General features: G+C 34.6%; 2 protein-coding genes across 2 annotated transcripts in view; one reads left to right on the top strand and one right to left on the bottom strand.

Annotated features, from left to right (window-relative positions):
• Window positions 1-4942: 4942 nt before the first annotated feature.
• otx5 (orthodenticle homolog 5) lies at window positions 4943-8851 on the bottom strand. Its single transcript, XM_060888152.1, has 3 exons — window positions 8479-8851; window positions 6497-6648; window positions 4943-5862 (listed from the first exon to the last, which is right to left on the bottom strand). Exons 1-3 carry the CDS (start codon window positions 8570-8572, stop codon window positions 5227-5229), a joined length of 882 nt encoding a protein of 293 aa, XP_060744135.1. The 5' UTR covers window positions 8573-8851; the 3' UTR covers window positions 4943-5226.
• Window positions 8852-22154: 13303 nt separating this feature from the next.
• LOC132857972 (mitogen-activated protein kinase kinase kinase kinase 5-like) overlaps window positions 22155-25667 on the top strand; it is a 31098-nt gene continuing 27585 nt past the window's right edge. The window contains exon 1 of the mRNA XM_060888121.1: window positions 22155-22414. Coding sequence (XP_060744104.1) covers window positions 22307-22414 — 108 coding nt within the window. The 5' untranslated portion in view covers window positions 22155-22306. The remainder of the gene's footprint in view (window positions 22415-25667) is intronic.

Below are 25667 nucleotides of genomic sequence, written 5' to 3'. Positions count from 1 at the left end.
TAAATTATTATAATTGAATACATCAGATCATAAGCCCGCCAACAAAATACAAAGGATTAAAAATAGTTTAAGATGTTGAAAGAATGTCCAAAACATTGACAATGACATTTAATTGAGCACTAGTGTAAATGTAATACAATAGTTTTATGTATAATTGTGAAAATAAGGGGAAAAAATCAGACATACTGTATATCTTGTGGATCCCACTGTTTTGACAGATAAATTAGATTTATATTTTAGTCTTTTGAAGATTTTAACATTTTTTATGTCTAATTTTAGTAACTTTGTGTTAGTGTAGATTTAGTTGATTAATTAATACAACAGCTTTAATTTAATTAAATCTTTTGCCATCAATTTCCCCAAATATCTTTTTTAAGTTTCTATTTAATTCTGTACATACAGCGTTTTCTTCTTTGGTACATGATTAGTTAACTGAGTGAACACGTTTATTTTATTAAATATACTTGACAAATGTACTGTTTGACATCAATAAATGGCAGGGTTTTTTTTCTATACCTATATTGTCATTTTACAGCAAAGTTCAGCAAACTTCAGCATGCTTTTTCCCCATCACGTAACCTCTGCTAGATTTGTAACCTAGCTAGAATTATACAGCTGAACAAAACAGACACTACAAAAAGACGTTCTTTTGATTTGCTAGTAAATATATTACCATAGCGTATAAATAGTATTATATTTGTCTAACAAAACAAAAACTATCAACATTACATTATAGTACACTAGAAAAGGAATGTTCCATTCACCTTCTCACACTTTTATCTTGTTTTTATTCACTGAGGTAAATTTTTACATTTCATCACATATTTTGAGTAGAAAGAGGAATTTGTTCTCAGTTAGGTTTTTAGCTAGCTAGCTACTGTCAGACTTTTTTTAATGGTTAAGTATTAGAGTTGGGAGAATACCGTTCCTAGGCAACTGGGCAATATGAACAACTTACTGTTGTTTTGCTGAAAATGAGGCTAAGATTTGACTTAGCTAGCACATAGCAATTCAATCAGTGTTTTTACATCGTACACTGTAAAGTCAATGAGACTGTAGAAAAAAAACACTAAAAAATTGTCAGGGATACCAAGATCTCCTACAGACGTGTTGATAAATTACTAAGAAAAGACTCTTTATGAAAAAAGTCAGTAATTACAGTTAGCAAGCATCATCCGCTAAATAAAGCTTTCATGACACAATTAGAAAGAACTTTGTGTCACCGCTTGTGAAATGTTAGACTCCTGAAGTTGTAAGAACATCTCCAACGGACTGTTTTTTTTTTTTTTTCAACTTGTAACAGACAAGAAAATATAACCTGGTAATGACAATGGTAATGTAAATTGAAATAAAAGGTAAACTTAGACATACCATGACATTATCACAACTTTACCATTTATAACATGATATGAAATCTTTAGTAAAGAAAAAATTTCACTTCATTCTCCTCCATTGTGATTTTCCCACATTCCAGAAAATGTCACTATTTCAAAGCACCATTGGAAAAGGCCATTTTGGCTGAATCCAGAGTACTTTTGAAATTAAATTAACAAAAAAACAAGTAAAAAAAATTAACAAATAAACAAGTAAACAAATAAACAAGTTGTTTCCGTACTCTTCCACTTCAATAACACTCCCCCCCCAAACTAGATGTACCCTGATCGAGTTCTTTGATTGGACAAAATGGCCTGCACTTGCCTGGATTAGCGTGTTTTTCCCTCCGTTGCTACATCTATTCTGTATCATGTGACCCATTACATCACAGGATTGAGGTCATCACTGGATTAGAACAGTAAGATTGAAAGTGAGGAATGGAGGGAGAATAGAGAAATGGGAACACTATTAGAAAAACAAAAGGGGGGGGGAATAGAGTGGGAGGAAAGGAAGAAAGGACCCATTAGATTGAGTTTGTCATCAACATATTTTGATAAAGTTCAGTTATACTCTTTGGATCACATTTATTGTTATTCTAATTATATACAATTTATATTTTATTATTATTGTTAAAATGCATTCTATCAATCTGTTTTCTATCAATGCTGTTTTCTATGTCAAAAACAGCAAAAGGAGTTATTTCCAAAAAGCCCACACAGGTGCATGTTCATTCCTCAGCTGGACTAGTCTTTTGCTATCTGGCTGGTCTTCTTGCTCCAGAATTTTTCCAGAATCACTGGACTTGTTTCAGGCTGTGTGTAGAAGATTCCTAGTACATCTTCAGAAAGACTAAAGAGACCCCAGAACAATAATATGCACCACACAGTTTTCCGAGAGCTTCGACTAAATTTGCTATGACAAGCCAAGAGCTGGAATCAGTATCATTTGGAAATCAGCATTGTCTGGATCTATTAATAAGAAAGGCCATAGAAGCAGGCAATCTGAGAAGAACACAATGAAATCTAGCACAGGAAAGTCTATATAGAGCAACTCTAGAGAATCTGTACAATCTTTAGAGTAGCTCCTGGAAAATGCCAGAGTAACTTCTGAAAAGTTCTGAAATTTCCAAATGTTTCATAAGCAGTTCTTAAACATCTACAACTGCTTCACATCTTCAGGATCTCTACGGCAGCACCAGATCCTCTCCAGAACCAATAGAGCAACTTCAGATAATCTCCAAAGCAGCTCTCTTTTATCTCGAGAACAACTTTACGTCATATCCAAAACATTGAGAGCATTTAAAACCAATGCCAGAGGGCAAGGCATATCTAGGGTAATTCAAGAAAATTCAGAACTATCATCAGATAGTCAGAAATTCATGATTTAATGATGCTCTCCAGAATCTCTGGACAGGCTCTGGATGATCTGCAGGATATGGAGACTCTATAAAGCCGTCATCTAGAACAGCTCCAGAGAAAAGATTATTACAATCTTTTATTTTCTAAAAGAGATTAAACAATGGAGAAGAAGATCATCATGAAGATGGAGACAGAGACTTGAGAAAAAAGTCTATTAGTTGCACGACTGAGAAAAAGACAGCGAGAGAGAGAGGGAGAGAGATAGAGAGAGAGAGTAATCCTGACTAATTCACTTAGTGAAGTGATGAGGGCAGGACACTAAGAGGATTGTAACTGTCTTTAAATTACATCAGAATAAATAACTCAAAGCAAGGCAAGGCTGTGAAAGACAGAAAGAAAGACAGAATGGCAACTTTGCGGAGTTGAAGTTACTATTTATACTTCTTCAATCAAGGGTTCTTGATCTGCATCTCCTCTTATAACCTCATGTGTATTTGTAGTAGTAGCAGCAGAGACATGATCACTGTCTAAGGTGCCTTCTGTAGTTTTGCACCAGAGCTACAAGCCCCAATGTAACTAACCTACATATAAAGGAAATCTATAGCTACCATTTCACATCATGTCAACTAGCTTATATATTCACTCACTCACTCACTCACTCGCTCATTTTCTAAAGCTTATCCGAACTACCGCGGGTCACGGGGAGCCTCTCTCAGGCGTCATCGGGCATCAAGGCAGGATACACCCTGGACGGAGTGCCAACCCATCGCAGGGCACACACACACACACTCTCATTCACTCACGCAATCACACACTACGGACAATTTTCCAGAGATGCCAATCAACCTACCATGCATGTCTTTGGACCGGGGGAGGAAACCGGAGTACCCGGAGGAAACCCCCGAGGCACGGGGAGAACATGCAAACTCCACACACACAAGGTGGAGGCTTGAATCGAACCCCCAACCATGGAGGTGTGAGCCGAATGTGCTAACCACTAAGCCACTCTATTTATCTATCTGAAAAAACTCTGCTAAAACAGTAAATTACAGCTTAACCTCTGACACTGGAGGCATTTTCCATAATTGCCAATTTTTTAATTTTTATTTGAGATCCCATGTCTTTCTGCCAATATGTATCTAATCTATTTAACTACCAAGAAAGAACTGAAAATGGACAAAACTGGAACAATCAATAATTCTTTTATTGGAACTCAATTTAATGTCTCTAAACAAACATCAAATTTTGATGGAAAAAGCAAACACAATGTCAGGGGGAATAAACGAGAAGAAACAGCAAACGCACAGAATTTGTAAGAATTAAAATAAGAAAGAAATAAGGAAGAAATTTAAGAAGTAAAAATTATTAATGTATGGATTTTTCACACAACCATAACAGTGTTAAATTTACAGGTAAACCCCTGAGTTTGAAAAAAAAAGAAGAAAAAAAAAAAAACTAAGATCAATAAAATGTTGGCAGTTTTCTAAACATTAATTAAAACTATTTTATTTGACTTGATTGACATTTTTCAAGTACAGATTGATATTAACAGAAGAAGCAAGAATGAGAACACACACACACACACACACAAAATTATCCAACAATTATTTTTGGAAAAAGATATATTAACGTTATCTTTGAAAAACATGATATTATTAACAGAAAACAAATTGAGTACAGTTCAACATTTCACAATTGCAATGAAAATAACCGATTTATTACAATTTCTACACAAAAGAAAAAAGATAAAGGATCAAGACAATGCATTTCTAATTATATAATAACGTTTTTATATAGAATGTTTTGCTTCTTTAAAATTTGTAAGCAGAAAAAAGCGAGATATTTGCAAACTTCTCAGATACCATAAAACACTTAAGAAAACAAAACAAAATTTTATAGCGATTACTCCTTATGTTGAATTTGGACAATTTCACCTGAATTAAGTTGTAAAACACTGCTAAATCATCCTGATATAAACGGTTTATTGTCAATTTTGCATATTTGTAATTTTGATATTTTGTTCAAATACTGTTTTTTAAATTCATAACAATATTAAAAAGCCCATTAAATGTTCTTAATGAATTACATATGAATAAAATTATTAAACTGTTATTAAAGTGTTAAACCTGCCCTTCACTTAACCTAATTTTAATTTGAATTCTATATACAATTTCAATTGACTTAATCGTACAAATTTGTGACCATGAGAATGTGTTTAAGCTTAATATGTTTTATTTATTCATTAAGAAACCTGAACTCTGGTCAGAATATTTTGAATTAGCATATCTGATGCCTCACCTTGCACAATTTTAGTTCAAACACTTTATGTGTTATATACGTTCATACTTCACTTAAATTCAACGCCTGTTTATGTCATCGGCTGTTTTACAATGTCAAGGAAAACAGGAAATCATGAAATTACATGGAATTGAAGACACAATTAGAAACAATTTTAACTTTTGTCCAAAATTCCCTCCTTGACTGCGCCCCCTGCCTATAACACCTGGAACTTCCAGGAATTTTGGTCCTTGTAGTCCAGGCAATCAGCTGCACCAAAGTTGAGCTTCCAAGCTGTTTGGTCTTTATTGTAGTCCAGACAATCTATGGTGCTAAAACCGAGGGAGGCAGGGCCATAACCCTGTGAGACCTGTGATTGGCCCAGAGCCATGGATGAAGAAGAGCCTATAGGGCTAAGGGGTCCACTCCCAGTGGCTGAGAGTGGTGCGTGCATTGGGGAGAGGTACGAGCTGCAATCTAGGCCGGTAAAATAAGACGAGGAGGTCGCGTAGGCCGGAGCATAGGCTGGAGTCTGAGCGTAAGTCATTGCATATGCTGTTTTACTCGACACGCAAAGTGGATCAGCCAATGGTGAGACGGACGCAGGGCTCCAGATGGAGACACTCGCGTTAGCATTTGTGCAAGTTGAACTTGGAGTGATGGCTGTAGGTGGGGCTGGAGGTGCTGGAGCCACTGGACTGTAGGATGCATTAGCAGTAGCATTAGCATTAGCAGGGTCAGAGGTCGTCTCTCGGGCAGGGGATGTTTTCTTTTTTGGAGGTCGAGGTTTCGGCTGTCCGCTGCTCTGTTGCTGCTGCTGTCGACACTTAGCCCGACGGTTTTTGAACCAAACCTTCAAATAGAAAACAAAATTATATAGATTTTTGATAAAATTACAATTTTAAAATAAACATTTAAGCTCTACAATTAACGCCCCCAGGATTGATTTTTTTTTTGTTTTTGCAGTAACTGTACACCACATAACTGATACCAGATGTTTATTTTTTTTTCACATTTATTAAAAAAATTACATCATACCTTTTATGGTTTTGTTTAAAATGTTGTGAAACAGGTTATTTCATTGTTCATCATTAATGTTAACAAGACTTTCCTGTCTCAGAAAAGCTTAAAGCTCCAGATTTACCTCTCACTGAAAACTCTGATACTGGAGACTCATTCCATATTATGTCAAATGAATGTTTCTTTACCACCGATGGTATGCTGGATAACATGGATAAACATCTTTGTTCATAACAAAACCTTCTTCAATCTTATAATGTACTTCCTTTGAATGAGCTGTAACTAGAGAAACGTATCAGAAAGAGCACATGAACATAAACCTGTGAACTGCAGATACATTACTGTTAGAGCTGCTGTTCCTTTAATTAATCACTCAATCAATCAATCTAATTAACTGACACTTTCTGACCAATCACAATCCAGAATTCAACAGCCCTGCGGTACAAATAGGTAACCTGATGTCTCACCTGAACTCTGGACTCGGGCAGGTTGATTTTTAACGCCACCTCCTCGCGCATGAAGATGTCAGGATAACGTGTTTTAGCAAACAGGGCCTCGAGCACGTCGAGCTGCGCACGTGTGAATGTGGTCCTCTCACGCCGCTGCTTCCGGGGTGTGTCTGCAAAGAAAGTGAACAAATAAACAAAGAAAGAAAGATAATAAATACTTTATTTAGTAACTATGGCTTGAATGTTTTTGGACTCAATAATAAATTCTTTAAAAAATTTTTTTAGCTTTTTTTTTAAAAAAAGAGGTTATACAAAATTGTTAAGTAAGTAAGTAAGTAAGTAAATAATTAAATAATAAAATCCTTCTAAATCACACGATAGAACATCTATGCTGATATAATAATGAATAATTAATAATAACACTCTTCTTTTCTTGGTGCAAACACTCTTAATCTCTGATGTTATGCAAATTTTTTTTCTGCGTATTTTATTATTTTATACATTTCAGTTGCTTATTCTACTTTATTTGTAAGTGGAATAAACTTTATAACTTCTTTATAAAGTCAATGATTATACTCTGGACACACAAGGACACTAGATCTGCCATGACTCAGGTCCTTATTATAGACAACACAAAAGCAATCATGCTTTAGAGCTGAATTGAATTGTTCATTACTTCAATAATAGATATATATTTTTCTTTTAAATGGGAAAAATTGAAGACGTACAGACTTAAACATGAGAATAAATGAATGAATGAACATCGTCATTGTTATGCTAGTGTTATTTATTCTGATTTTCATTTTATTACCTGATTATGTTTATTTTGTAGTAAAATTGTATTGATCTCCCTTCTTTTAAAAATCCTTTTAATTTTTCCAGAATAATAATAATAAAATATTTTTAGACTATTCGGAGAGCATCGTAAAAAATTACAGCAAACATGTTTTCTTTTTAATATTATTACTATTTATCCTGTTCTTGTCGTCGTTGCTGATGATGATATTGATGATGATGATAATTATGATTTACGTTTCTTATCGAATACAACAGACATAAATCGCTGCTTTTTTCCAGTGCTAACAGAATAAGTAAATATTTTTAAACTAGATTTATTGTACGTAATTAACAAAACAAGAATAAATACGTTACAATATGATGTCAAAAAAATCCTCGTACTGTTCAACTTGACAACCATTTTTCTAAATCAAATACTATTTATAATAATAATAATAATAATAATAATAATAATAATAATAATAATAATAATAATAATAATAATAAGAATATACTTAAGAAGAGGAAACTTTGATGTTTTTTTTGTGTCATTTTTTGATGAAAAATGACACAAAAAGCAAAAAGATATTCTGTCTTTTTCATACATTTCTGACTACATTTGTTTGTGATTATGATTATGATGATGATGATGGTTATTATTATTATTTATTTACTAGATTATATATATACTTACTGTTATTATTATTATTATTTCTCACCATAAATTTAGTCATTATTCATCTTTGTGTCAGGTTATTTTTTAGTGCCTCTAACATCTGATATGATCTGAATCGCATTTAGTGCTACATCATTACTCAGTTCATTTCGGGGGGAATAAAGTAATATTTTAAGAACCACACTGTAAAAACAGAGGTTTAGTGTTTTATACCTCGGTGGTCCCTGGACCCCCTTTAAATAACATGAACCATGACTTTAAATATAACAAATTATGGCACCTCTGAAAAATAACTTGCGATGAGTCAAATGAAAACTTCTTCTTCTGCTACATACATTAGAGAATCATTAGAGTACATGTTTGTAGTAGTAGTAGTAGTAGTAATAATAATAATAATAATGATGATGATTATGATAATGATGATGCTTTCATTTGACTCTAGGAAAGATCGCAATTTTGAAGGTCTAATTGTGGAAACATTGGCTTATAATAACAATAAAAACAATAAATCAGTGCATTTTGGCGAATTAAGTTAAAAATCACTTACTCTGGTAGCCGACGGTGTGGAGCAGGTCCATGCCCGGGCCGGACAGCGTTAACCCGTTCACTGCGTAATGAGGCTGCTTAATGTAGGACATCATGCCTGCACTGGCTTTAATCTCTCTCTCTCTCTCTCTCTCTCTCTCTCTCTCTCTCTCTCTCTCTCTCTCTCTGTCACACACACACACACACACTCGTTACTGTTCGCCTTTTTAAAGAGAAAAACTGTTTCAGTCCTCAATTCTATCACCAAAAACGCTCGGTCTCTCTCTCTCTCTCTCTCTCTCTCTCTCTCTCTCTCTCTCTCTCTCTCTCTCTCTCTCTCTCTCTCTCTCGGTCTCGGTCTCGTGTGCCGCTTGCTCTCAGTAACTGAGGCTTGTGTAGCGTTTGGGACACAGCTGAGGACTGAGAGCACCAAGGAAGAGGAGGGCTAATTAGAAAACAAGGTGGGAAAAGCCCCTCCCATCATCAAGCTCTCTCTCTCTCTCTCTCTCTCTCTCTCTCTCTCTCTCTCTCTCTCTCTCTCTCTCTCTCTCTCTCTCTCGGCCCTCCTGTTGGCGTTTCTTTCTCCTTCCTCAATCTTAGTAATGCAAATTGTATTTTTAGATACCCCGAAAATTCACCACTCACTCCAATATAATAATAATAATATTATTATTATCAATAATAATAATAATAATAATAATAATAATAATAATAATAATAATAATAACCAGAATCGATGTGTTTACTTACTAATCCTAACCCTAGTCGGCTTTTGTACTTGAAATAATAATAAAATGAATCATGAATTATTTTAGACTTGACAGGAATCTGAATGTTTAGTATCAACTTGATGCATAATCTTTACAAAACACAGATGACTATATGAGAGTTGTTTTATAGAAATTCTTCTTCTCCTTCTTCTTCTTCTTCTTCTTCTTCTTATTATTATTATTATTATTATTATTATGAATAATTATAGACACTGAATATATATCTTTGGGGGGGGGGGGGACACGACGACACCATGTGTGCACAAGCCGTTAAAAACGGTGTCTAATAATATTTCACCATATTTTCTATTTTCCATATTAGTTTTTAATAGACACCAAAATAACCGATTTATCCCTATTCATGGAAAATAGAAAATTTGTCATATACTCTAATTTAAGTGTTGAAAAAACATGAATATTTAAATAAAGATTTGAAATTTACGCGAACAGAGCACATGGGTTTAAAAAAGAAGAAGAAAAATTACGTCGCTAAAGCACTTTATCTAATCTTCATGTTAAATGCTGACACTGATTGCGACTTTGTACTGAACAGAAGGTTGTGCGTTTAAATCCCAGCATCACTGTGCCACTGTTGACTCACCGAGCAATATCTTTAACCAGCAAACTGCTCAGGTCTCAGTCTGTTTGGATAAAAAATCTAAAAAATGTATATATAGTATTTGTACTGTTATTTAATATAATCCTAAAAATATTCTATTTACATACAAGATATTTTAAACAAATAGAAGAGAAAGTTAAGAACAAAAGAAAGATTATTGATCACTCATAAGCTAAACGTTATACCCACTTATACACACTCCCATATACCCACTTACAGATTTAACAATTTAAATCACTAAAATATTATTTGTAAAAATGTACATATATTCGAGGGTTCGTTTGCAATTTTGATCATAATAATAAAGAGCTGAAAAAGGATTTAGCTCAAATTTATTTTATTAATAAACCTTCTTCTTCTTCTTCTGCGTCTTCTTCTTCTTCTTTTTCGGGGTAGTATTAGTAGTAATAGTAATAGTAATAGTAATAGTAATAGTAATAGTAGTAATAGTAATAGTATTAAAACTTCCCAAAAGGAGAAACTTGTGCAGTAAATTGAAGCTCTGCGAACTGCGCGCGTGCAAATCCGATTCTCTGCGCATTGTTAACTGAATCGGATTTATTATAAGTTTAAAATCCAAACTGCAATAAGGGGTTTATCTGAATCTACAAAGCCACTGCATAGATCTAAACACACACACAGGTCTCTGACTATAGCCTCGTTCACTGTAAATTTTCACGTGTAAAACTAAAAGTAACTTCTTTTCCAAACAGCTGTCCGCGTGCACGTGTTGTTTGTTTTGAACCTGAGGGAGTTTTCCTGACACACCTGGTGGAGATCACACAGGTAAGCTGGTCTCCTCAATGGATGTTTCCAAATATTGCCTTTTTTTTTACTTAAAAAAAAAAGAAGAATTAAGCATTAAGCATTTGTAATACGAATATGAATCAATTAACGAATGTTTTGGACTTGGGGATAAAAAAACCCCCCACAAATATTCGTATCCAATTATTTTTTTTCCCATTAAAATTAAAAATAAAAGTTGAAAATGTACCTAATAAAGAAAATAAAAATGTATATATTTGTAATGCAGGATGAATCAATCCAAACTCTGTTACATGTGGAAAAGAAAAAAGTTACACAAAAATGTTAAATATTTAATAATAATAATAATAATAATAATAATAATAATAATAATAATAATAATAATAAAAAGAACTGTCTATAAATATGATTATTCTTAAAAACAACCGTCTAAACATTTGTCAAATAAATGCTATAACAAATATTATAACGGGCCATTAATTCACAAAAAGATACGTTTCTTTGTTTCTGGTCATTATTTTTATATTTTTTCATTAAAAAACATATTTGTAAAACAAAGTTTTTGTATTTACAATCAAAATGTCCTTTAGTTATTGAACTGGAGAGCATTAGGACCCAGCAGAAAATGAAATTAAGGACACGGCCACCTCATAAGAGGCTTACTGTATCTAATCTGTACACACACGCACACACACACCCACGCACGCGCGCGCGCACACACACACACACACACACACACACCTGACATAGCCTATCTATCTGTCAGTCTTCCTATCTATGTATCTATCTAATGTGTGTGTTATATGGTATTGTGAATATAGTCTTTTAATAAATATAAATGGAGAAAGTGCTTAACAAACTCATAAGCTGCTTGAATGGAAACACCTCTGTATATTCATCATGTTATCAAATCAGCCAATCATATGGCAGCAGCACAATACATAAAATTCTGTAGATACAGGATAAAAGCTTCAGTTAATGACCACATCCAACTGAGGAGGAAAATGTGATCCCAGTGACTTCAATCTTGAAAAAAAATGAAGCATATGTTTGTCACATAATTCTTTCTGCGCATATCACAGCTTTGAAGGCTGGGGACAGAGCACAGGGTCAGACATGAAACAGTGCCCCCTGGAGGGTTAAGGGCCTTGCTCAAGGGCCCAACAGTGGCTGCCTGGCAGTGCTGGGGCTTGAATCCCAATGATTTGATCAACAATCCAAAGCCTTAACCACTTGAGTCACCACTGCCAATCAGCAAATGAGCTGCTTTGAGTATTTCAGAAAAACTGCTGTGATTTTGACACACAACAGTCTCTCAAATTTACACAGAATGGGCCAAAAATCAAAATACCGCCAATAAGTGTCAGTCCTGTGAGTAAGAACGCTTTGTTGAGGAGAGAGGTCAGAGTTCATGCCTTTTTGAGCTAACAGAAAAGCTTTGGTAACTGAAATAATCGCTCTTTACTACTGTGGTGAACAGAAAAGCATCTCAGAGCACACAAAGTCAAACCTTGAGGTGATCATAACCATGCCATGGCCCCTGTAATCACATCACTATCTGATGTTTGATGCAAACATAAAATGGAGCTCTTCACCTGTATATGCATTATGTTATGAGCTGAACAAGATTTACATGTGTTCCTATTAATATGGCTAGATAGATAGATAATAGATAGATAGATGGATAGATGGATAGACCTATGGCATTTGTTAGACGCTCACAAGCCACACACACACACAAACACACACACACACACACACACACACAGAGTTCAGCCGATTTATCATAATGTGCTTTATCTGAAAAGTAAGTATCTTACCATGGGATAAAGAGAGGAAACAGCGGTTTAGACCCAGATTGACAGTGGAGAACAGGATGGACAGAACAAGTTGTCAGACAGAGAGAGGGAATGATAGATAGGGAGATAAAGAGAGATGGGAAAAAGAGAGGAGAGTAAACTTTTTCGTATAAGGGCCTGTCAGCGGGGCAGTGTGGAACGACTCGTTGATCAAATTATTGATATCTGGAATATGGACAGATCATTGATGGACAGAGAGAAAAGAAACGGAAGGAAAAGGAAGTGTCTGGAGGAAATGCAAAAACAGGTATGTGGAGAAAACTAGGAAGAATCTGTGTGAGGAAGTGAACAAACCAGAGAAGGAAGAGGGGTCATTCGAAGGGGATGGGCTTGCTACAATCTGTGATTGCGTGTGTGTGTGCGTGTTTGTGTGCATCCTTACACTGTACATAGGTGTGTTCTTCTTTCACTAATCAATGATGAATAATAACATTGTGACAATGCATTTCATTTGTCATGCACAATTTCCTCCCACTAAATAAATAAGTGACCAAAGTACACATTGTTTCCTAAAACTGTCCGACCGACTCCAGCTCTGTGTTGCACCGGTAACCGAGAGCAGTCAAAACTATAAATTTAATAGCACCATGGTTAAAAGATCTAAAGTAAACCAAACAATTCAATATATCAGTCTTTACAAAGCAGCGTTTATTGACTATAAATGTATTTTGGATTTTTTATTCAATTCTTTCATTTGAGGAGTCTAATGATTTTTTGATGCACATAGTACATACTATAAGCGTAAAAGATCGTAGAACCAAAAAAAATATTTTATCTCAGGCAGCATAACAAGTTACTGTCTTTATAATATAGTTTATGGTCACTGTTATTTATTTATTTTTGGTTATGGTTTGTTAGACATCTAGACATTTATACAACTCTGAATGTCTGGAAATCTGGAATATTATAAATCGGTATAAAGTTGGGGATTTTGCTTTTTACTGATTATAGAATGTTAACAGGTGCTAAGAAACTTGGAAAACTAGAAAACTGGAAGGTAAATTTGAAACATAACTTTCTATAAAAAACGAAATGATTCTTAAACTAAAGGAAAATTCTATGCATTTGAATAATAAAAAAAATCTAGAACTTTTGCCATAAATAAAAATTCTAAAATATCTAGAAATGGGAGATTTCAAATTCTCTACCTTTCGAGGGGTAAATATTCTAGAACAATTACCATACATTATACAAAAACTTTTGCTGAGAATGAAAATTGTGTAGCTTCTATAACACTAATTCCAAAATGGATAGAAAATTCTAGATGCCTCCAAATTTGAGAATTTTGAAAAATAAATAAATAAGAACATTAAATCTCAGACAAAGAGAAATTCAAAAGAAAAAAAAAATCAATATAGATGAAGCATGAAACTGTACTCTTACTGAGTAAAAAATCTGCATAGAACTTCATTAACTGTTGTTAATATTAGTCAGATATTTTAAATCATTAGTTTGCTATTGTTTTCTTTTTTTGATATTTGTGATATATGTTATTTAAGTGTGTATTAAAAAAAGTTAAATACAATATCTAACTTTTTAGGATGAAAATTTGAAAATTGATAAGAAAGAGATTTTTTTAGGCAATATATTTTTAGTTTTTTCATTTGAATTAAAATTGTCTATCATGTGAATCACGATTAGTTTTAAAACACACACACACACACACACACACACACACACACACACACACACACACACACACACACACACACAGAGCCCATCCCTGACGGATTGAAGCAGACAGATTGATAATCCCTGGCAGACGACAGCAGGTGGATGTCTGAGTGGGTCAGCATATCAGCATCATCTCTGTGTGCGTGTGTGTGTGTGTAGATTAAGAAGGTTAACACCTGTTGTGTCTTCAGTCCAGACCTGTCCCCTCTCTCTTCCATATGTTCCTGTGCTCTCCAGTATGCTTTTATTCCTCTTACACCACAGCAGTTTTTAAATGATTAAATGATTTTTATAAATGAATAGTTCAATTTAATGATATGTAGAACCCTCCACAGCACAAGTCCCTGTGAATGAGCTGTTACTATAGAAACAATAATATACAGTATAAGAATAATGACATTCACATAAACCTGCAATACTGTCAGAGCCGCTGAAATAGAAAATCAATCCACACCTTCTGACCAATCAGAATCCAGAATTCAGCAGCATTGTGGGATAAATTCAGTTAATAAACCAAATGATTGAGAGGAGGAACAATGCTAAAGTCTGTAAGTGTTGAGAACTTGGGGATGTGGTAGCCTAGTGGTTGAGATGTTGGTCTACCAATCAGGAAGGTTGTGAGTTCAACTCCCAGGTCCACCAAGCTGCTACTGCTGGACAATTGAGCAAGGCCCTTAACCTTCAAATGCTTAGTTGTATAAAATGTAAAGTCCCCCTGGATAAGGGTGTCTGCCAAATGCCGTAAAAATAAAAAGCTTGCTTTCTGAAAAACTAAACAGTTGCTAGTACTGATAGATAGTTTCTAACTATAATATAAATATAAAAAAATCTAACTATAAATAATTTAGATTTTAGCAAGATAGAAAGGTTGCTAATCTCTGCCACACACACGCACACATACTGTTAAGCACATGCCACAAACTAGGCCTCGATTTCACAACCCCGTAACCAGTGCTATGCCAAGCTTCTTCTTACACACACACACACTTGTATGCCATGTGTTCAATAATGTAAAGCAAAATGACTGCATGCCTCATTACATATATCAGCTTTGCTTTGTGCTTGGCTATATAGGTCTGTGTGTATGTGTGTGTGTGTGTGTGTGTGTGTGTAGAGGATGAACGCTTGGTGGAGTGCTGACTAGGGGTCATGAATTCGGGGGGGTTGGGGTCTAGCTTGTGGCACGTGCTTGAATATGTGTGTGTGTGTGTGTCCATATGGCATCAAGCAAAGAGAGGTCCCAGTAATGAGGGAAAATTTACAGAAGCCTTAGCTGATTAATCCTCCTCTGCATTCAGCCACGTGTCAACCCCCCCAACACACACACAGACACACACACACACAATTTGCCTAAATGCAGTATCACACACCATGTCCAAATTAAACACACATAATACAAAATAATAATAATAACCACAATATCTTTTCAAGTTTTATTCATTTCAGTAATAAAAACATCAAGTAAATATATATAGTGTATAAATACTGTATATGCAAATGTAAGTAAAAACTTACAAATTAAACATATTTCTATAGTTCTAACATTTTATTTAAAAAAAAGAGAAAAGGTTGTCAGGTGTATTTATTTATGTCCACTTTACCAATAAACATTTTATAAACCCTCTTTAGCATGCCAGACCACTAGATGGTGATAGTGAGTATTTCACAGTTATATAAAATGCCTTGAAAATAATGCTAATAGCATCGTGTTGCTTGGTAAAGATGGTGAAATGTGGAAAGCAGTTTTCAGCTACAAAACTAGCACTAGCACTCAGCATGGCATGCCTAGTGACACTAGCCAATCTTGGGGGTGTTACGTATAACATACTTTCTCAGAGTATAAGCAGCAGATCTATAAGATGTAGCGGTTGATCTCACGTATCTTAGAGGAAGCACATTCGTGCCCCACCTTCCCCTGTGTATTAGGGAAGAGCTTGTGGATGGGACAAAGAGAAAAATAATACAATATGTCTCAGCAATACAGAACAGAATTCACTGGCTTCCACCATTCTTAAACATTGCAAAGGTCCAGGGAAACCAAGAACCTGAAGATACCTGGTAGAATACCAGAGATTCTAAACAACCTACCAGAAGGCCTTTATGGAGAAGTGAGCAGACAGAATGCATTCCCAACTATAAAAGGCCATGAGAAACAAGATGATATAGTGTGTGAAGTCATGTGATACACATCACCTGTCTATGCATGCTCTGAAATTCAAATTGTTGGTCCATTCAAACCGTGAAGCCTGGTGGTTGTGGCAACATGCTGTGGGGATGATTTTCCAACAGAAGGAACTGAAAGGCTTGTTAAGTTAGTTAGTGCATAAAGACTGGTTTTAAACTAGCATTTAAACATGTTAAACTTTACACCAACAAGCATTATAGTAAACAAGCTAACATTGAAACTATATAACAGACTAATCTGCAAGAAACAAGATACTGCTTATCACACAGTGAGTTCTGTTTAGAAGCCTGGTGGTGGTAGCGTCATGCTGTAGGGATGTTTTTCTACTGCAGGAACCGGAAGGCTTATCAAGATGGAGTAGAAGGTCAATAGAGAAATACTTTAGGACAAGTTGAAAAGAGCAATCAGACCAGCAAGACTGGGCCAAGGATCCACTTTCCAACATGTAGATTCATATTTCTGTGTGTGTGTATGTTACATTTGAAGAAGATCTTGAACTTGATTGCACTCTTGGTCCCCTCTCTCTCTCTCTCTCTCTCTCTCTCTCACACACACACACACACACACACACACAATGGTCCTCTGAAGCTTAATTGGTGGTGTAATCTTGTGGAATGTGTCTAATTAGCACACACTGGTGAACAAGCTCTTACCCAACCATACAATGGAGCTCTGTTACACACACACACCGCACAGACATCATGTGCTATGAAAAAAAACAGACATTTTCCTTCAGTTCAACTTATCACACTCACACACACACAATATTAAGCTCAATAATCATAATACCATAATACTAAACATGCTAATGTTTAAATTAGCATTATAAAAAAACGGCCAAACATTTAAACAAGCATTAAGCAAACAGCTTAACGCTTAAGCCAACTAGCCATTGTAGTAAACAAGCTAACATTTGTAACTAATACAATTATAGTGGACAGGCTAGTCTGTTGGAATCCAGGTACTGTTCATCACAGTGAATTTTATTCAATCTGTGAAGCCTGTTGGTGGTAGCATCATGCCATAAAGTTTTTTTTACAACAGGATGAAATTGGAGGATTGTCTGGATTCATGGAAATCCTCCCTCTAAGCTTAAATGCTATTTGAAATGATCGCTTGTTTACTGTAATTAAATTTTTTTTTTACTATAATGCTACTTTAAAATTGAACCTTTTCTATCATGCTAGTTAGTACAAATGTTAGCTTGTTTACTCCAATGCTAGTTAGTATAAATGTTAGCTTGTTTACTCCAATGCTAGTTAGTATAAATGCTAGCTTGTTTACTCCAATGCTAGTTAGTATGAATGTTAGCTTATTTACTCCAATGCTAGATAGTATGAATGTTAGCTTGTTTACTCCAATGCTAGATAGTATAAATGTTAGCTTTTTTACTCCAATGCTAGATAGTATAAATGTTAGCTTGTTTAATGCTAGTTAGTATAAATGTTAGCTTGTTTACCCTAATGCTAGTAAAAATGTTAGCTTGTTTACCCAGCAGTTAGTATAAATGTTAGGCTTCATAATATAATGCTACTATAAAACTTTACCTGTTTTCTATAATGCTAGTAGGTTAAATATGAATATGCTTACTATAATGGCAGTTAAATGATAAATGCTAGCTTGTTTACTATAATACTACAGAGGTTAGCCTCTTTAATATAATGCTAGTTGGATTATAGTGTTGCTTCTTTGCTAGAAGGCAAGATTTAATTTTAGCCTGTTTATCTGTTGGTGTGATTGAAACAGTTGTACATTTGGCTGTCATAGTTTTCTTAATAAAAATGAAGTGATGATGCAGTGTGGACTGTGGTGTCAGTGGACACTGGTGTGTGTGTGTGTGTGTATATGTGTCTGTGTCTGTGGGAGTGAATGCTGTATGTACAAAATGTGTGTACTGTGGTGTGTGTGTGTGATGCTGTATGAGTGTGCATCTGGCGTATTGTTTGTGTGTGTGCGATCAAGGCGCAGGGGATTATGTGTGTGTTATTAAGATTGACAGAGGGCTGTGTATTAGGAGCTGGGTGGCATGGGTGGCAGATTTCTCCAGCCCTGTTTTAGACATACTAATCTGGATTTAGCAAGCAACAGTGTGTCAGCATTGATACACACAAACACACACACACTGACCTCAGTATTCAGAAATGAATAATATGAATGATTACATAGCTTACACATTGTATTTGACAAACACACATGCTAAGTAGAGTTTGTTCTTGTTAAGTTTTCTCATGTCTTGGCAACAATGATCGGTTAAACAGTGACATTATTACAGTTTGAATGAGGATGACCTCAGATACAGTATCATCTGACATATCTAACATTAAAGTGTATTAAATCATCATTTTGAGAAAGTAGCTGCTTGTTTGGGACTGCTGCACATTACACAAGCAATAGGATTGAGTAATCAATTACCATGGCAACAGACACCAGGATAACAAGAACAGGATGTATTGCCCTTATAAGGAGAGTGCCTTTATTATTCTAAAGTTAATCTTTAGGAAATAATAAAATAATTAAAAAGTTTTGCTGTTGCAGTTTTTCTCTGAAAAACAAACTAACAAACAAATTTTATCAAGGCATCTAGTAAAATTTTGCTTACATTTTGTTGTTATTTTTCCTGTGAAAACTGTATAGCGGTCACCAGGTAAAGTCACAAGGATTGGAAAATAGAATTTCATGATATACTTTAATGACATGTAATGGAAAATAATAATATAAGAAATATTGAAAACAATGTAAATGTTCTTTCCTTTTTATTGTTGTTACAGATCAGATCACCGAACCTGCGGTGGGATTTACATTTGACCTTCAGACTATGTGTGTGTGTGTGTGTGTGTGTGTGTTTTTGTGTGTGTGTAGCATTAGACATAGAATTCACTTAACCTCCCTAATACTTTGTGTTTTGTACATATGATGCGAAGATTTAATAACAAATAAAAGATTTTCAAGTGAAAATATCCAGTCAAATTAATTTCTTATTAGAATGTAACACTAAGACAAATATAAGATTATTCAACTATTTCTAGACATCAAATCTAAAACAAAAATGTGAATTTTTAATCTTAAATTTCAATCTGAAATGGTTTTGTTCTAATGGCAAAATGTTGTGATTTTTTCTTAATTTTTGAGGTTGATTGAATTTCAGTTGAAATGTCTATATAAATTGGTTTAATAAAATTCTATATGGTTTATTATAATCATAGAATTGCAAATACTTGAAAGATTTGATTATGTTCAGGATATTATCACTTGCTAAGATTTGTATTGTTTTTGGAGTGTTCTGTACTTTATAGGGAGAATTTTATTTGAGGAAATGATTTCCTACAATGCCAAACAACTGGGACAGACAAAATTTACCATCATTTTAATTTAATTCTCATATTAGTTCTAAAATTCCTAAAGATGTAATGATGTTTTGTCTAAATGACAAAATCGAGCATTAAGGTTAAAAATTTAACATAAGTAGAGTTTTACATCCACAAAAGTAATGTTAAAAGTCAATAAATATCAATATCAATATCAATAAATATAGGTACAAATTCTATAAACATAATAATAAAATCCCTCAATGCAAATTACTTGAATTTATTATTCACTTGTCTGTTTATACTTTGTGGATTTTCTCTTAGAAATTCAGTGCAGTCTGTTAACATTATGTCTTTAAACATATAAGTTGTATATTTTATTTATCAATTAAAATTACGAATAGAAAAAGCACGATATGTTTTTCATTCATTCATTCATTTTATACCGCTTATCCGAACTACCTCGGGTCACGGGGAGCCTGTGCCTATCTCAGGTGTCATCGGGCATCAAGGCAGGATACACCCTGGACGGAGTGCCAACCCATCACAGGGCACACACACACACTCTCATTCACTCACGCAATCACACACTAGGGACAATTTTCCAGAGATGCCAATCAACCTACCATGCATGTCTTTGGACCGGGGGAGGAAACCGGAGTACCCGGAGGAAACCCCCGAGGCACGGGGAGAACACGCAAACTCCACACACACAAGGCGGAGGCGGGAATCGAACCCCCAACCCTGGAGGTGTGAGGCGAACGTGCTAACCACTAAGCCACCGTGACCCCCACGATATGGTTTTCTTATTTAAAATTTCTTAGGTTCAAGACTTCCTTAAGTTAATTCATTTTACAAATTATTTGTATTTTTTGTTTCTTTAGTGGTTGTGTATTGAATTTGAATTTTAAATTACACTTGAATGAGTTGTACTTGCTTGTAAAGATACAGTATATAAACGTTTATTGTGAAATGTTAATCAGCTCAATGAGCACAATTTCAAATTGAATAATATCAGAATTACTTGTAGCTATTTTTAAAAAAACAACAACTAATTTATACATTATTTTTAGTGTATAGTTTTTATACAGAATTTTATATTCGACTTTGCCTAATTAAAAGTCTTGTGTGTGGACTTTTACATTACAAGTTGCTTGTTTAATGTATTTTCTATGCATATATTATTTTATATTGCTTCTGTTACTTTTATATTTTATTAATACGACCAGTAACATTGTTGCTCTTAGATTATAAACAGTGGGTTTAGTGGAAATCAACACGGTGCTCTACTGCCCCCTATTGGCTGTGTTGTTTTAATCAATACACTAAGACTCAGATCATCAGAACTACTGAAATACTGAACTATTTCTGAAACGTTTTTCAGTTCGATGCTTTATCTGATGAATAATTTGATTCTACACTTAAAAATTCTTAACTTTATTGAATTTAATAAATACTATAAATAAATATATATTATAAATAAATAGAAAAAAAAATACTCCTTAACAGCTGCCTTTTTTAAAAAAACAAAAAAACACGTATATTATTTGTTTCTTTTATTTTGTAAATAAATCAATCAATATGTAATCTTTGGAGTTGTTGGAGAATCTTTTTTCTTCCTTTTTTTTTTTTTTGTTTTTTTTTTTTAATAACCCATTTCAAATAACTGATGATACTCACTAGAGACCATCAGGTGGGGTAAAAGAGTTAAAACATTTCAGACTTTTTAAAAAACCTAATGCATGCAACAGTTTCAGACAATCAGATGAGGCCAGAGAACTAAGAATACACAAGTTTTCTATTTTTTTTCCAAAAAGCTGTATATAAATTGATTAATTAATAAAAATGGATAAAATTGTCTGTTCCACAAAGTTAAAGTATTGTGTTTAATTTTATTAAATTTTTTTTGTAAATCTTTATCTATCTATGCAATAACATTTATGATTACTGTCCACTTGAGTGAAGTTTTATGGACAGGTGTGTGTGTGTGAGTGAGTGAGAGAGAGAGAGAGAGAGAGAGAGAGAGAGAGAGAGAGAGAGAGAGAGATTTAAAAGTGTGATCAGGTGGAGTTTTTTCTTGTTTCACTTCGCTGCACTACAGGAAACCCAAAATTCAGCAGTGCAGCTTTGCAAAGTGCACACACACACACACACACACACACACACACACACACACACACACACACACACACACACACACACACACACACACACACACATACACACATACACACACACTCATGGCCAACTTTATCTGCCTCAAACCGTTAACAAAGGCTGAAGTAACACTCACATTTACACATTAGCTGACACACACACACATATATATACATGTGCAGGCGAAACAGGAAATAAAACCAAACTTGATTTAAATGAACCACATAGAAGGGGGGTGTGTGAGTGTGAATGTGTGTGTATGTGTGTGTGTTTGTGTGAATGTGTGTGTGTGTGAATGTGTGTGTCAGAGGGAGGTTCCAGAACGCGAGGAGGAAGAAGGCATACAGCTCTTTTTTTCATTTTTTTTATGCGAGAGCAACTAAGTGGATCTGCTGAACCAAAGAAGAAGAGAATATCACTCACTCACTTACACACACAGAGACACACACATACACACACACACACACATATGCAGATGAGTGTGTGTCCAATGCTCGCGTGTTTGTTGGCGTGATAATGGACTCTCAGCATCGAGCAGCGCTGGACATCTCCACCAAAAACCCACAGGATGACTTCGAGATGCTGATGCGGGTCGGAGGAGGGACGTACGGAGAAGTGTACAAGGTCAGAGGTCATGGAGATATATGGACAGAGAACGAGGGATACAGGAAAATAAAGGGAGAAAGAGAGACATAGAGAGAAGTGTTGTATTGTTAGAAAATCAGGCAAAAAACATTATTTAATCTTTATAGCCTTCAGAGATAACAGGAAAAAAACATAATTTTGAAAGAAAGAAAGAAAGAAAGAAAGATGAATAGTAACTGCTTAAAGGTTATAAAATGTGAAAGATAAAAGCAGACAAAGACAAAAGACAAAAGCTCTGAGATGAAAGAAAGAAAGAAAGAAAGAAAGAAAAAAAGAAAGAAAGAAAGAAAGAAAGAAAGAAAGAAAGAAATGCATACTTCCTGTTTTTATAATCTGTAGGCCACGTCTTCCCACATATTTATTTCTTATCAGATACACAGCAAAGGAATTTAGGAAGAAAGATAGATAGAAAGGAAGAAAGAGAAGAGTAGAAGACTAAAATATATATGTGTGTTTACTTCTGGGTTTGTACCTTCCAGTGTATCTGCTCTATAGTGTGTTAAAATAAAAAACTAGAAGTATTTTATCATTTCTTTTTAGTTTTCAACTCTACTCTTTCTTCCTTTCTATCTATCTTTCTTCCTATATTCCTTTGCAGTGTATCTGATAATAAATAAATATGTGGGAAGACGTATATACAGTATATATATATATATATATATATATATATATATATATATATATATATATATATATATACATAGATTGAAAGATAGAGAAAGGAAATAAAAACAAGTATAAATAATTTCATTCATGATATTAACAGATGAGTTTGTGACCGAAAGGAACAATAGTGCACTTTGGGCAAAGGTGTGAGTTTTAATTTTGTCAAAGGTCAAAGGTGAGATGGTAAAAACATGTAAAACAAATTTCGGTGTTTGGTCGCACTTTTGTGTATCAGAGACCTCAGTAGCCAGACATGAAAAAAAGCAAGAAATGACTGGATCCCTGTTGATAGGATAGTGTGATAAATAAATTAAACCAATCGTCAGATAAAATTCTATTCGAATTCTATCATGATACATAACAAAACCCATAAACCCTTTGTGTTACTGCGTAACCTTGTCATGACCTTCTAACTCTCGCATTGCTTTAATGCTAAAAATGGTTTCCAAAGCAACAGCTCCTTCACAGGGACCGGTGTGGTGCATGCTCGACACAATCGAATCGAACGGATTTTACGAATCCTTAACGATTTATCGAAGAGAAATTGTTCATATGGGGAAGCTTTCTGTGAGGCGACATTTATTTAACGTTTAAGGAAGGAGTCTCCAGTGCTAGAGTTTTGTAGCCATCAGAAAGGACGTTACGTGACACGACGTGTTCTCCTAAGATCGATTTAAGACATAGTGCGTAAACAATGTACTGTATATTAACCATCTCCACAACATTAAATGTGGCTATAAAATAATATATAGTATGATATGTCATAATTTAATCAATTAAAACATTGTAATTGTTGATAAATTGCTGTGCTAGAAGAAGAATAATCATCAAATGCAATAGAAAAATGCAGTAACTCTGCTAAACCTCAGGCTTTGCACCGTTGTGGTGTCTCGTTGGTATATAAGATGTAAGTGACAAAGTGTTTCAGATTAAAAGTCCTTCATGGATGCACTATCTCCGAGTTGTGCTTGCGTGTATGTACTGTATGATGTGTAAAAATGACTCATTTGTTAGTATTGCTCCTGCAGTAGCTACTAATCCCCAGCTTGGACTTTCAGGTCCACCAACACGATAACAGTAACTCTGCATCATTTTCAGCCTTATAACACTATGCTAGTGTTGATTATTTTCCTATAATAGCATGTTTTAGAGTATCACTGCGTCAATAGCATGTCTCAGAGTATCACCCTGGAGTCCCTATGTATGATCTCGGAATAGATCTTACATAGCTCAGATTATTGCTTGTCAATGTGAAAACCCATCTGTAAAAACTTTACGACGGACAAATCGAGAAGTCGTTCTTTAATATTTCATTTATTAATCATCGGTAAACACCCGGTTGAGACTTTCAGGGACACTGATGCTGATTTCCCCTCAAATTTTGGAATCTCATTCCCCAGAATCTTTGAGGCTGCTCCCACTTCCCCTTTCCCTTTCTTCCCCTTACTAAGATGTGTGTGCCTGTGCATACGTGTGTGCATGTGTGTATGTGTGTTATTAAATATTAATTTGTCACGTCACTTTTCTTTTTTTGACATGTGAAAGAAAATAGGTCCCTGTTTTGTTTATTTTATTTGACTATTTTCTTTACAGTGAACTGAGGACTCAACTGAAAATGAAAAATTTTGTGTTGTTTTTCTTTATGGTGGTCACACAAACACATACACACACACACACACACACATACACACAGTTGTTGTAAATAGGTCTTAAATAGGTCAGATTAGATCAGTGGTTGATGACAGAACAACTGTGTGTGGATCCTAAAAAAAAACAAGTCATAAGAGGAACGAAATTTCTTTGCGGAAGTTCTGCAAATTAAATGTAATGATGAATTAATTAACAATAATACGATGCATGTCGGCAAACTGCTGCGGTATAAGAGGAATAAAACTCTTCAGGATGTTTTGTTTTAGAAAAAGAATCAGCTTCAGTGAGGTAACAGTAACTCCATTTCACATCAAGCTGCATCACACCAACCTGGTGCTGATTATTTTTTTATAAGAACAGAACACTGTCTGAATCTTAGTGTGTCAGTGCTTCTGTTTTTGTTCGTTTTTCTGTTCTTGTCAGAAACTTTTTTCCATGAGAAGAAAGAAGTCCCTTGAGGCTTGTTTTTAATTATTTAATTTTTTTTACAGTGAACTGAGGACTCATCTAGAAAAAGGTCTTAAATACCAAACTTTTTTTATTCTCTTATTTTATTCTCTAATGTTGCATCAGCCATCGGTGTAAAGTTTTGCCTCGGGATGTGACCTTGAGTCCTTTGACGGTCGTGTACGTCTGTGCAAAAATAAATCTAAGACAGTTACGAAGCAACTTTTATCACTAAATATAATTGTGTGTATACACTACTAGTTGTCAAGTCTTTCTAAGATTCGTTAAAGACTCACTGGACGTTGAACTTTCCCTGAATTTGATGCAAACTCTCAAGTGTTTGTTTGGTGTGTATTCGCCATCTTAATTAATGCAGTGAACTACTTTTTGTCTAGATCTTGCACTAAACAACTAACTGTATGCTGAAATTGCTGTTTGGATCCATGCTGTTTTCATGCTTATTCATTTA

The sequence above is a fragment of the Tachysurus vachellii genome, chromosome 15, assembly GCF_030014155.1.
Source record: "Tachysurus vachellii isolate PV-2020 chromosome 15, HZAU_Pvac_v1, whole genome shotgun sequence".
Lineage (NCBI taxonomy): Eukaryota > Metazoa > Chordata > Actinopteri > Siluriformes > Bagridae > Tachysurus > Tachysurus vachellii.
The sequence above is the reverse complement of the archived record's forward strand: the minus strand, read 5'-3'. Positions and strand labels throughout refer to the sequence as shown.

Excerpts from the sequence above, each read along its gene's own strand:
- otx5 (XM_060888152.1), bottom strand. The coding sequence starts at position 8,572 with ATGATGTCCTACATTAAGCAGCCTCATTACGCAGTGAACGGGTTAACG. Across the intron at positions 6,649-8,478 it reads CCACACCGTCGGCTACCAGA|ACACACCCCGGAAGCAGCGG; the intron begins GTAAGTGATTTT and ends CTTTCTTTGCAG. Across the intron at positions 5,863-6,496 it reads TGCCCGAGTCCAGAGTTCAG|GTTTGGTTCAAAAACCGTCG; the intron begins GTGAGACATCAG and ends TTCTATTTGAAG.